We start from the raw sequence: 12,778 nt of genomic DNA, 5'->3' as shown, positions 1-12,778 counted from the left end.
TGTCACCGTTTCTTGGAAGTTGCTTCGAAGGAATTATTGTGCAGTTCTATCCAAAGGAATTATTGTGCAGTTCTATCCAAAGGAATCATTGTGCAGTTACATTATTACTTTTTGCCAATAATTCACTTGAATTGAAAGTAAGTGACATATGAGCGTTCTACTTGAGAATCCTAACGCTTTAACCATTGTATCTCTCCACTTCTAAAACGAGAGACATTTTATTAGAATTATATATCTGAGAATTACATCTTTGATTACTAAAATCGTACTAAAGGTAATTATCAGACATAGTGCCATAAAGGCTAGCTTGTTATTTCCTCTACCCAATTGTATGGCTGCGCTATAGAAAGACCCTTTTTAACTGACAATTGTTTCACGCTGATATAGATACTTTGTTATGATATTGGCTTTTGTCATCTTTCTTTTTAGGTGGCAGTATCTATGCTCCTTAGACACACCCCACTGCATTCTTTCGATCATGTATAAATACTGTATATTCTCTAATATCCCTGTGATGTTGACTTTTGTCTTCTTTACTCTCTATTCTTTCCTTTCCAACTCTCATTTCTTTATTTCCTCTTACCAGCTCTTCCCTTACTCTCCCTCCCCTCTCACACATGCACTTTGTGCAGAGTTGGGGGTCCAAAGTTCAGTAACTTGTGAAGCACAGGGATAAATATGAACCTTGGAGGATTTGTTCTGCTCTGATGTAAACAGAGAGAGACAAGGGTCCCTTATCTGCTATGTCTCACTGAAGACTGTCCGGGGGGTGACTACATACAGGTTGTGGCCGCACAGAAAGCATTTTTGGGGGGAGGAGGAGACAGAAGGTGGGTAGAGCATGGGCTCCCGCCTGCTGATCCCTATTCCAACCGCAGGATGGTGAACTGGTAGCAGGTAATAGGCAAGGATGGCGTCTCAGCTTAGTTACTTGCAGCAGGAGCTGCTTAGGGCATTGCTAGAGTCAGGTGTCACTAAAGAGACTATTACCAAAGCCTTGAGTGATGGTGATGGTTACCAGTATCCCAGGGATCCCCTGGATGACTTAAGTAGCCTGGAAGATGGAGATCATTGCGTGCAGCTACCCAATGGTCTTACGGAACCCCATGTAACGGAAGATGACAGTTCTGAAGATGGTGGGGACTTTACGCCACCGATTATAAAGGATTTGGAGAGACTAAGCCCGGAGGAGGCTGCCCATCAGAAGGCCGTGGTGGAGCGACTGCTGCAGTAAGAACCTTGTACACTGTCCTTTTCCATATACTTTTTATATAACTTTCTGGTTTACTCCGCATTCACATTTGCTTGCTTTTAACTTACCTGTACACTTTTTTTCCAGTGTGACATCTCTTGTCCTCCCAATATTCTCTGTTCTCCTTAAATCACACATATCCAGACTATGATATGTTACTCCTACACTTATATAAAGTTTGGGGTGGCATGTATGACAATTATAGCAATAGATTTGTGATCACTAACATATATAATATTGTTTGTCTATGTATTTAATAAAAGTCATAGTACATAACCAAAGAGTAAGCAAGGCACGCAATAGATCCACAGGTTAATTGCTGTCTTTAAAATGACATGACTTGAAGAAAAAATAACTTTCATTCTTGTTGGTGACGACCCTTCCTTCTTTTTGGTTTTAACGTCGTATTACAATCCCTGTGATGTGGGTGTGTAGCTGTCCTTATAGAAAATATCATTATAATTTCTCCATGGTGGTAAATAAAAGCTGTCCAAATGGTTTTATCCCCACATTTTCTTCTTTTTGGTGAAGTGGTTCCATCAGATCCAATGAGATGTGTCCTTCACTTGGGGTTTCCTCCTCTAACCCAGTACAATGTTATACTCTTTCTCTACTAGTTACTCTTGTTCCCCATAGTCTAGTTACCAGTCTCCCTCTCTCCTTATGGTGCTGTGGGTCCTGTTCTGCATCTCCTCAGGGTACTGTGGGTCCTTCTAATCGCTGGGTCTCAGGGGGCCTGAGCTGGTTACTAATTATCCAGGCCCTCCATAATTTGTGCATTTATAAACCAAATGGCCTCTACCTTTTGTGATGATTAACTTTGATGATTAACCATTCTACTGCTACTTTGGACTGAGATTGCTGCGATAGTGCTGCAACAGACGGCAGAATAAAACTGTTCTGCTTGACTGCTTGTAATTGAAAAAAAGATTGAGCTGGGCAGAAACATTTGAAAGAATCAGTCAGCAATTTGCTAGCTGGTGGACTTAAAAAAACGTCACAGCTGGCAGATAGCTCTTTCTTGATCATAAACTAAATCCCCATGTTTCCATACTCAAGCAATATGTTGCAAGATGCCCACTCTTACCTCTCTCCATGTCAAGCCTGTACTCCTAGCATCAGTCCATTGTGATCTGTCTGGCACAGCAGAAAAATGTTGTAGTTCAGCTCCACACCACCAACAGAAACAGACTGTGCTAAGAGATGGTGTCTGTCCGTTTTGGGTCTACCAAGATAGAAATCTCTTCATATGAACTTTCCATTTAAATTGGTTAAGGCGCTATAAATTATCAACCAGCCTCTTGTTTCCTCTGAGTTGATAACTAACTAACTGGGTTACTTATTGTTCACGGAACAAAAGGGAGGTGAAAACGCCCTTAGAAATGACCTCTAAGAATGGATAAAAGGGGTTGAGGGGCATCACCTGTGCCCAGAGGGAGAAGTGGATGAGCGAATGTGAAAATATGAAAATCACCATGGGTGGTAGGTTTGACCCACCCAGGACACTATCAGCCTTGTACACCTGAGTATGACCTGTTGTAAATCTGTATCACCCAGCACCTAATTCAACCTGTCACTTAAGCCAAGAGCCTATATTCTAATATTGAGGCGTTTTTATGTGCAGTAATGATTAAGACAGTCTGTATACTTAGAGTCTAAGTGGATAATTAATCTTAATTAACACGGCATACTATACTTGTATTTTCCAAAAGGACCCCAATGATCACAGGTGGCCCCTTGTTCTATGCATATATTCCTGTCCCTGGTACACAGCAGTTACTGTTTGCTTGCAGAGTGGACTTTGTGCTCAGATAAGCTGGTATCAGTAGCCGAGTGAATCACCATTTGGTGTTGGGGGAGGGTCTGCAGTGTGTATACAGGTGTGTATTTCTACATGATCTGGATTATAGAAACACATACAGGAATAAATGTAGTCTTTAACAAAAACAATAGAAATAAAATAATTACAATTATTTTAATAATAGTGAACAAAATAAAAATACATTTGATTAACATCTTGTGTACATACCCATTTCCCTTTTTTATAGTTGTGTAAACAATATAAAAATACATTACCAAAATGCAAAATTAATATTTAAAAGCCCATTATGAAAAACATATAATCCGAATTCCCAAAAAAGTTGTGACTCTATGTAAACTCTACATAAAAACAGAATAGAATTTGCAAATCTCATATACCCATATTTCATTCACAATGGAAAATAGAAAACATATTAAATGTTTAAGTTGAGAAAATGTACCATTTTAAGAAAAAAATAAGATAATTTTGAAATTGATTGCAGCAACATGTCATTAAAACGTTGGGACAGGACCACGTTTAACACGGTGTAGCATCCCCTCTTCTTTAAACAACACTCTGTAAACATCTGGGAACTGAGGAGACCAGTTGCTGGAGTTTTGGGAAAAGAATGTTGCCCCATTCTTGCCTGATATAGGGTTCTAACTGCTCAACAGTCCTGGGTCTTCTTTGTCATATATTTTGTATCAAGATGCGCCTAATATTTTTAGTTGGTGAAAGGTCTGGACTTCAAGCAGGCCAGTTAGGCACCTGGACTCTTCAAATACAAAGCCATGTTGTCATTGTTGCAGTATATGGTTTAGCATTGTCCTGCTGAAATATGCAAGGCCTTCCTATAATCTGGATGGGAACATATGCTGCTCTAAAACCTGGATACTTCAGTATTCTGACTTCAACTGCTGTAATAGTGACTTATCCCTTGCTGAGACCTCTATGCCTGGCCTGTATAAGCAGATACAATCATCGCGGATGGTCTTTATCAGATAGATGAGCTAACCAAATACCTTTTCTCATCCATGAAGATCTTGAATTGGCAGCTTACAGCAGACAACAGGATGTGGCAGATGATAGAGAATACAGTATTTGCAGGTCAAAACATGTTAATGAGTTTCTTAATGCGTGCAGATTATATGTGGCCTTGAGACAATTATGCCATGAAAACCATGTAAGAAGGAAGGGGAAATACATCACAAGTGGGAGGGAACACAGAAAATAAGACATAAAAAGATGGTGCAATAACCAAAATAACCACAAGATGGCAGTATATTAACCAACTACTCTGAGGTCAATAAACAATGTCTTAGGAAATTATGTTAATTCTCAATTCACAGTAGTATGAACATTACCCATGACTATGTATTGCAGTGGCGGCTGGTCAATGTGGGGCGCAGGGGCGCCGCCCCCCAAGGCAAAAAGAAAAAAAAAAAAAAGAAGGTGTTCCAGGGGCGCCAGCCAATACTGCTGCTATGGAGAGGGTGGAGAGGGGTGGGAGTTTTGCTGTCATGTGCCTTGTTTTGTTTAGCTTGATGGGCGGCCCTTTAGATTGTGCTCAGGGCCCGAACACTCCCACCTGCGATTCTGCGTCCTGTGATTGGTGGACGTCTGACGTCATAGGGGCGGTGCTTGGGCGTCACTCGGTAGAGCCATTCCACTCAGTGTCTCTGCTGAGGACGGACCGGAGAGGACAACAAGCAAGCCAGCCAGGAGGAGGAGGAGGGCGGCAGCTTTCCCGGGCCGGACTCAAGTTCAACACTCTGCAAACACAAAAGATGTGTGCCTGACACTGGTCACTCTATATTGAAGGGGGCACGCTGTGGTCACTCTACATTGAAGGGTCATGCTGTGGTCACTTTACATGGAAGGGGGCATGCTGTGGTCACTCTACATTGAAGGGGGCACGCTGTGGTCACTCTACATTGAAGGGGGCACGCTGTGGTCACTCTACATTGAAGGGGGCACACTGTGGTCACTCTACATTGATGGGGGCACGCTGTGGTCACTCTACATTGATGGGGGCACTGCTCACTGGTCACTCTGCATTGATGGGGGCACACTGTACCTTGATTACTGAAGGCCCCTTTCACACTTGTGTGACCTCAAAGTCACGCTATTTTTGACCGCGTTTGTAGCCGCAAAGCAATGCCTATTACATTTTTCTGTTTGCGCCACCCCAAAAATTTTGAGCACCAGCCGCCACTGATGTATTGTATTATATTTTCATACAACAAGTATAACAGCAAATTCAGCATTGATGGTGCCTTTCCAGTTGTGCAAGCTGCCCATTCCATATACACTAATACACCGCCATACTATCAGAGATGCAGGCTTTTAGTCTGAGCGCTGATAACAAGCTGGATGGTTTTTCTCCCCTATAATTTGGGGGATGCATTGCCCATGGTTGCCAAAAATGATGTTACATGTTGATTCATTTAACCACAGAACAGTTTTCCACTTTGCAACAGACTATTTTAAATGAGCTTGGGCCCAGAGAAGACTGCAATGTTTCTGGATCATGTTCAGATATAGCTTCTTCTTTGCATGATAGAGCTTTACCTTGCATTTTTGGATGCCACTGCCAACTATGTTCACAGACGGTGATTTTTTAAAATCCCATGTAGTGATGTCTATCATAGACTCATGCTTGCTTTTCTTGTTTAATAATTTTTATTGCAATCTTGTCATAAAACTTGCATTAATACAAAGAAAGCACCTAGTCCGCCCGTACATGGAGAATCATGTCTGTTTTTAATGTAGTGCCGACTGGGGGTCCGAAGATCACAGGGCATCCAGTATTGCGTTTCGGCCTTGTCTCTTGCACACAGAGATTTCTCCGACTCTTGGAATCTTTTAAAGATATTATGTACTGTAGATGATTACATAATAAAAGTATTTGCAATTTTACATTTAGTAATTATTCTTAAATTGTTCGACACTTTTTAGATGCAGCTTTTCACAAATTGGTGAACCTCTGCCCATCTTTACTTCTGAGACTCTCTAAGATGCTCCTTTTATACCAAATCATTTTACTAACCCATTGCCAATTAACCTAATTAGTTGAAAAATGTTCTTCCAGCTCTTCCTTATTAGTACCACTTAATTTGCCAGCTTTTTGTTATTCTGTCCCAACTTTTTTGAGAAGTGGGGCTTACATCAATTTCAAAATTACCTTATTTTTTCTCAGTTTAAACATTTGATATGTTTTCTATTGTGATTAAAATATGGGTTTGTGAGATTTGCAAAATCAGTGCATTCAATTTTTATGTTGATTTTACACAGCGGTCCAACTTTTTGAAATTGGAGTTGTATATAAATACTTCTAAACTGAAATAAACTTGGACAAGTGGGCACAAGTCATAGTGAATAAGTCATTGCCCAACAGCTGAATAGCTTTAAAGTGTATCTAAACCTAAAATGAAAATGTAATACATCCTAGCTTACTGGTATGGTGGCTGAATTACATTTTTTTTAAGCTTCTTTTGCTTCATTTTATTACCTGACAATCCTGTCAGTGATACACTTTCTATCCCTGGGTGGCTTTGCCAGTCCTTAACTGCATCTATGGAGGGAGCTATTGTTTTCACCCTAGGCTCTCCTGATATAGCCTACAAACAAGTCTGTATCTCTTTATCTCCATTACATGGAGGACAGTGCAATTTGTACTTTACAGAAAATAACTAACAAGGGAGATATATTTGTCGGTGCAGAACACAAGACGGACACTGCATTTCTGGCAAGATCAACAGGTATTTCCTGTATTTGCTGAAAATGTACTTAGCTTAAAAAAAAGCCACCACAACCAAGGACTGCAATCTGCAATATATTGCATGTTTGTTCTTAAATGTATTGATTGTTTTTGAAGTGATTGTAAGGGCTGTGTGTATCAATAAAAACACAGGGCTGGCTTGGGAGCGAGCCCACACCAGTGTCCCCATAGAAAGCAGCTTTCTATGGTGGGGGCACTCGGCTGAGGGAGGAGCCTGTGGGAACCAGAGAAGAGAAGGATCGAGGCTGATCTGTGCAAAATCATTGCACAGAGCTGGTAAGTATAACATGTTTGTTAAAAAAAAAAAAATAGGTTCACAATCCTTTTAACCCCCTCCCGCCTGCGCTATAGCTGAAAGACGGCTACAGTGTGGGCTTAGTTTGCTGGTGTTCCGTGAAAAAACCCTACCCATGAAAATTCCCTACCCTCGTCACTTCCTCTTCACATACATCATGGAACAGCTGAGCTGCTTCCCACTGTGCATGCTCACAGCTCCAGACGGTAGGGAATTCTCACGAGGTAGGGTTTTCTAACGTTACACCACATCAGCTGTTGCCGCGGGTACATGAAATCATCTCCGCTGCCACATGAAATCATCTCCGCTCCTACCCCAGTGACTTCCCTGATCTCGGCTACTAAATGTAAAAGCGGCGGTGGGTCTATGAAAATATAAATCACGGATCCGAGATCTCCATGATTTATATTTTTATACACCCGCCGCTTTTACATTTAGGAGCCGAGATCAGGGAAGTCACTGGGGTAGGAGCGGAGATAATTTCATGTGGCAGCAGAGATGATTTAATGTACCCGCGGCAACAGCTGATGTGGTGTAACATTACACATCACTATCCCGTGATGCTCAGCTGTTCCATGACGTATGTGCACCGGAAGTGACGAGGGTAGGGAATTTTCACGAGGTACAGCTTTTTAACGTTACACCGGAAGGGCATCCATGGATTGGCTGGGAGGAAGTTTTTCTCACACTGATAAGATACTGTGGGGTTGATTTACTAAAGGCAAATAGATTGTGCGCTTTGCAAAGTGCAGTTCCACTGTGCAAGTGAAACATAGAAACATAGAATGTGTCGGCAGATAAGAACCATTTGGCCCATCTAGTCTGCCCAATATATCTGAATCCTATGAATAGTCCCTGGCCCTATCTTATATGAAGGATAGCCTTATGCCTATCCCATGCATGCTTAAACTCCTTCACTGTATTTGCAGCTACCACTTCTGCAGGAAGGTTATTCCATGCATCCACTACTCTCTCAGTAAAGTAATACTTCCTCATATTACTTTTAAACCTTTGCCCCTCTAATTTAAAACTGTGCCCTCTTGTGGTAGTTTTTCTTCTTTTAAATATGCTCTCCTCCTTTACCGAGTTGATTCCCTTTATGTATTTAAAAGTTTCTATCATATCCCCTCTGTCTCTTCTTTCTTCCAAGCTATACATGTTAAGGTCCTTTAACCTTTCCTGGTAAGTTTTTTCCTGCAATCCATGTACTAGTTTAGTAGCTCTTCTCTGAACTCTCTCTAGAGTATCTATATCCTTCTGGAGATATGGCCTCCAGTACTGCGCACAATACTCCAAGTGAGGTCTCACCAGTGTTCTGTACAGCAGCATAAGCACTTCTCTCTTTCTACTGCTTATACCTCTCCCTATACATCCAAGCATTCTGCTAGCATTTCGTGCTGCTCTATTACATTGTCTTCCCACCTTTAAGTCTTCTGAAATAATTACTCCTAAATCCCTTTCCTCAGATACTGAGGTCAGGACTGTGTCAAATATTCTATATTCTGCCCTTGGGTTTTTACGTCCCAGGTGCATTATCTTGCACTTATCCACATTAAATTTCAGTTGCCAGAGTTCTGACCATTCTTCTAGTTTTCCTAAATCCTTTTCCATTTGGCGTTTCCCTCCAGGAACATCAACCCTGTTACATATCTTTGTGTCATCAGCAAAAAGACAAACCTTACCATCGAGGCCTTTTGCAATATCACTTATGAAGATATTAAACAAAATTGGTCCCAGTACAGATCCCTGAGGTACCCCACTGGTAACATGACCTTGTTCTGAATGTTTTTCATTGACTACAACCCTCTGTTGTCTGTCACTCAGCCACTGCCTAATCCACTCAACAATATGGGAGTCCATGCTCAATGACTGCAGTTTATTGATAAGTCTTCTATGTGGGACAGTGTCAAAAGCCTTACTAAAATCTAGATATGCAATGTCTACTGCACCTCCACCGTCTATTATTTTAGTCACCCAGTCAAAAAAATCTATAAGATTTGTTTGACATGATCTCCCTGAAGTAAACCCATGTTGTTTTTCATCTTGCAATCCATGGGATTTAAGATGTTCCACAATCCTATCCTTTAATAGGGTTTCCATTAATTTGCAGTTGCTCCAGACCTTAGTAAACGAGGGAGAGCTCTGCTGACTTCCATCATGCAATTATGTGAACGGAAAAATGCTTTTTTTTTTTTTTTTTTTTTATTGTCTTTGCATGTGATTGGGCATTCTTTGCAAAGTGAAGATTTATCTCATTTACCAACATCTGGAGCAACTGCATTTTGCAATTGCACAGTCTATTAGCCTTTAGTAAATCAACTTCTGTATCTTCTAACTTCTTGTTGAGTCTACAAGGCAGGAGGTGAAGGGAAATATCCCTAATGAGACAGAGATGGGAAAAAGTAAACTGTAACATGGCAGCAGTCTTTTGCGACATGATAGCAGTCTCCTGTAATGTTGTAACGTGGCAGCTGATTCCATAAATTTTTTATGTAAACTGACAAAAGTCTTTAACACGATAGTCTCTTGCGACATTATTCTATCCTAAATGTAACAGTCATTAGTAATGCAGCAGGCTCTAGTAATATGACAGCACATGAGATGTTTCCCATAACATGGAGGTGGTACAAGTGGATTTCCAGTAAAAATTCTACAATTTTCCAATATATCCTAGTTCAAGAGCAAATTGTAGGTGCAAAATAAAATACTTGCAGGTCTCAAATATATACTAAAACATTTCTTTCTTTTTTAACAAAAAAAAAAAAAATCTTGATAGTTTTTTTATGAAAATCAGGTTTTTCTAGTGTAGTTTCACCTTTGTTATCCATTTTATGAGATCACACGCAGCTGCAGCCCCATAAAAAGAACCTTTGCCCAAAAAATATAAGTTGTATGTTGATTTTCAACAACCTTTTAAAGTGCTACTGCAGACCGATAAATGTAGTATTAACTTACATCTGCTGAACAGTTGACCTCTTTACATTTTACTGTCAGATAAAGTATTTTATGTCTCTGTCCTGTAACTAAAGTTGAGAGCACCAGCTAAAATGTTTTCATTTACTTTCTCTTTATCAGAGATACAATCAGCATTGTGCCATATGTCACACCTAGGTCAAGGTTAGACACAAAGGGGTTAATTTACTAAAACTGGACAGTGCAGAATCTAGTGCAGCTGTGCATAGAAACCAATCAGCTTCTAACTTCAGCTTGTTCAATTAGGGGCTCTTTCACACGGTCTGCCTCCGTAGGCGGATCCGTGCTGCTCAGCGGTGATTGATCCGCCGATCCCCGCTGAGCCGACGGATGACAGCTCCGTCTCCGCTTGCAGTGCGGAGAGGGAGGTGTCACAGCTCCCGCTGCTCTCTATGGGGGATCGGATGAGAGCGGATCGCCTGTCAGCTCTCATCCGATCCGATCCCTGAACGGATGGAAAAATAGGGTTTCCATCCGTCCAGATTTCACGGACAGGATCGGATACGGATGGCAGCGGGTGTCAGCGGAGGTGTCTCCGCAGACACCCGCTGCCCCATAGAGCTGCATGGAGGATCCGATCAGATCCGCCTAAAAAACTGACAGGCGGATCTGATCGGATCGCCTGTGTGAAAGAGCCCTTAAGCTTTGACAATAAAACCTGGAAGCTGATTTGTTTCTATGCAGAGCTGCACCAGATTTCGCACTCTCCAGTTTTAGTAAATCAGCCCTTATCTGTCATTGTATTTTCTTTAAATCCACTATCCACGCCAATTTCTCCTCCTTGAGTGATGATTTCCTTGTAAATATAGCAATGTAACTCTTGATATACTATACATAACAATGTGTCATCTGCAATACAACAAAGCATATGACTAATATCAGTTCAAATATGATTACAATAAAGTGGTACTAAACCCACAACAGTAAAATCAGTCTGTATATGCAGAAAAGCATGTTTGTTATATTCAATGTGCAACCTAAAATCAGGGCCGGGACAAGGGGGGGACAGAAGGGACGGCTGCCCTGGGCACTGTGGTATCATGTGAGGTGGGGGGTGAGCACCACAAGGGGATGAGAGGGGGGTATTGGTGTTGGGAGGGGAAAGTTGGGGGTGGCAGAGGATAAGAATAGGAGGGGAAATTAGGAGGGCTGCTAGGAATGATGATTTGGGGGGATTTGTGTTGGGAGGGGGAAGGGGGGAAGAGGATTTGTGCTTGGGAGGGGGGGCGGGGGATTCAGGGGTTTCTACTAGAAGAGGTGATATGGAAGAGGGGGAGGGAAATTGTGTTAGGTGGGATGATTTGTGCTAGGAGGGCAAATTGGGGGGGGGGGGGGGATTTGTGCTAGGAGGTGGGAATTGGATTGGGGGGGAGGATTTGTGCTCGGAGGGGAAATTTGAGGGGTAGAGGATTTGTGCTAGGAGGGGTGATTTTTTTTTGGGGGGGGGGGATTTGTGCTAGGGGGTTTTGGTGAGAGAGAGAGAATTGGAGCTTGAAGGGGGATAGGCAAAGATTTGTGCTAGCAGGGGCAGATTTGTACTGGGAGGAGGGTGAATTTATGCTTAGAGGGTAAGCATGCAAATTAGTGTTACATTTTTTTTTTTTGGTGGACTTTTGATGATACATAATGCTCATGGCGGGGGGGGGGGGTGCAATTTTGTATGTCTGCCCTGGGCTCTAGATGACTTTGTCCCGACACTGCCTAAAATGGCTGTTTTTTTTGTATTGTGTAAAAAGGCTATTTGATTCTGGCTCCTCTGATCCTCCCCTCCTTTCACCATCCCCTGATAATTTCCTGATAACAGAGAGTCAATGGAGTCAGGCTGCACATGCTCAGTTTGGTGTGTATAGCTAGAGAGGTTTTTTTTCTTGGGAGAAAGATGTGATCGGCACAGGGCCAATCAGCACTGTCCAAACAGAGGGTCAAGGGTCTTTTAGTCTCATAGGACAGTCAGAAAACTCTACCTACAAGCTTTAACCAGTTCTTGGCTGTACAAAGATAGAAGTCACAAGACTGCTCTAACTGCTGATGAGAAAAGGTATTCAGCAGTTTATTGCATTTCCATGTTCTGTGTACTGTGGGAGACCAGATATAGTGATTGCAGGGTCCTTGGTTTGGTAACACTTTAAATGTCAAACATACAATTCGGGATAAATGAAAAAGCCTTTTGTGTTATGTTTAAAATTAAATTACTAACATATTCAAGTTATGGTTGCCAAATCAACAAGAACGCAAAGGACTAAAAGTGAGATTTTATAACTACCAATAGCGTATTCGTGCTAACTTCTTTTTCACCTGGTAATCCTGCAAATAATACAGTTCCTGTCCCTGGGTGACTACATCACTCCTTCATTATATCTACAGAGGGAGTCATGTGTAGCTGGCTATTCTCTGTAACCCCCTGTATCCTCCACTGCCGACTTTAGCAATTCTTCACCTTCCTGAACACTGAAGCCCTACAAACAGACTTGACCTAGCGGAGCCACTCCAGAGCCTAAAGCAATGTAGCCTCCAGGGGGTTTATATTGTCCTTGGTATACCCTAGGTGACTCTGTTACAGATTAAGATGATTGGTAAATCCTGGGCCTAGTTAATTGCAAGTATCCTGTATTTAAGTGTATTGCTACTATTAGTATTCATTTTATCTTTTATTCTTGCCTGCCTTTACCCACTTTA

The 12,778-nt window shown here is 41.7% G+C and overlaps 1 protein-coding gene across 1 annotated transcript in view; it reads left to right on the top strand.

The window, feature by feature from the left end:
- Positions 1-392: 392 nt before the first annotated feature.
- The window catches only part of HNF1A (HNF1 homeobox A), a 66,676-nt gene continuing 54,290 nt past the window's right edge, over positions 393-12,778 (top strand). The window contains exon 1 of the mRNA XM_082254782.1: positions 393-1,230. Coding sequence (XP_082110908.1) covers positions 911-1,230 — 320 coding nt within the window. The 5' untranslated portion in view covers positions 393-910. The remainder of the gene's footprint in view (positions 1,231-12,778) is intronic.

This window comes from Pelophylax lessonae, assembly GCF_965119305.1.
Source record: "Pelophylax lessonae genome assembly, chromosome: 1".
NCBI lineage: Eukaryota > Metazoa > Chordata > Amphibia > Anura > Ranidae > Pelophylax > Pelophylax lessonae.
Note: the sequence above shows the minus strand (reverse complement) of the source record. Positions and strands in the feature narration are given on the sequence as shown.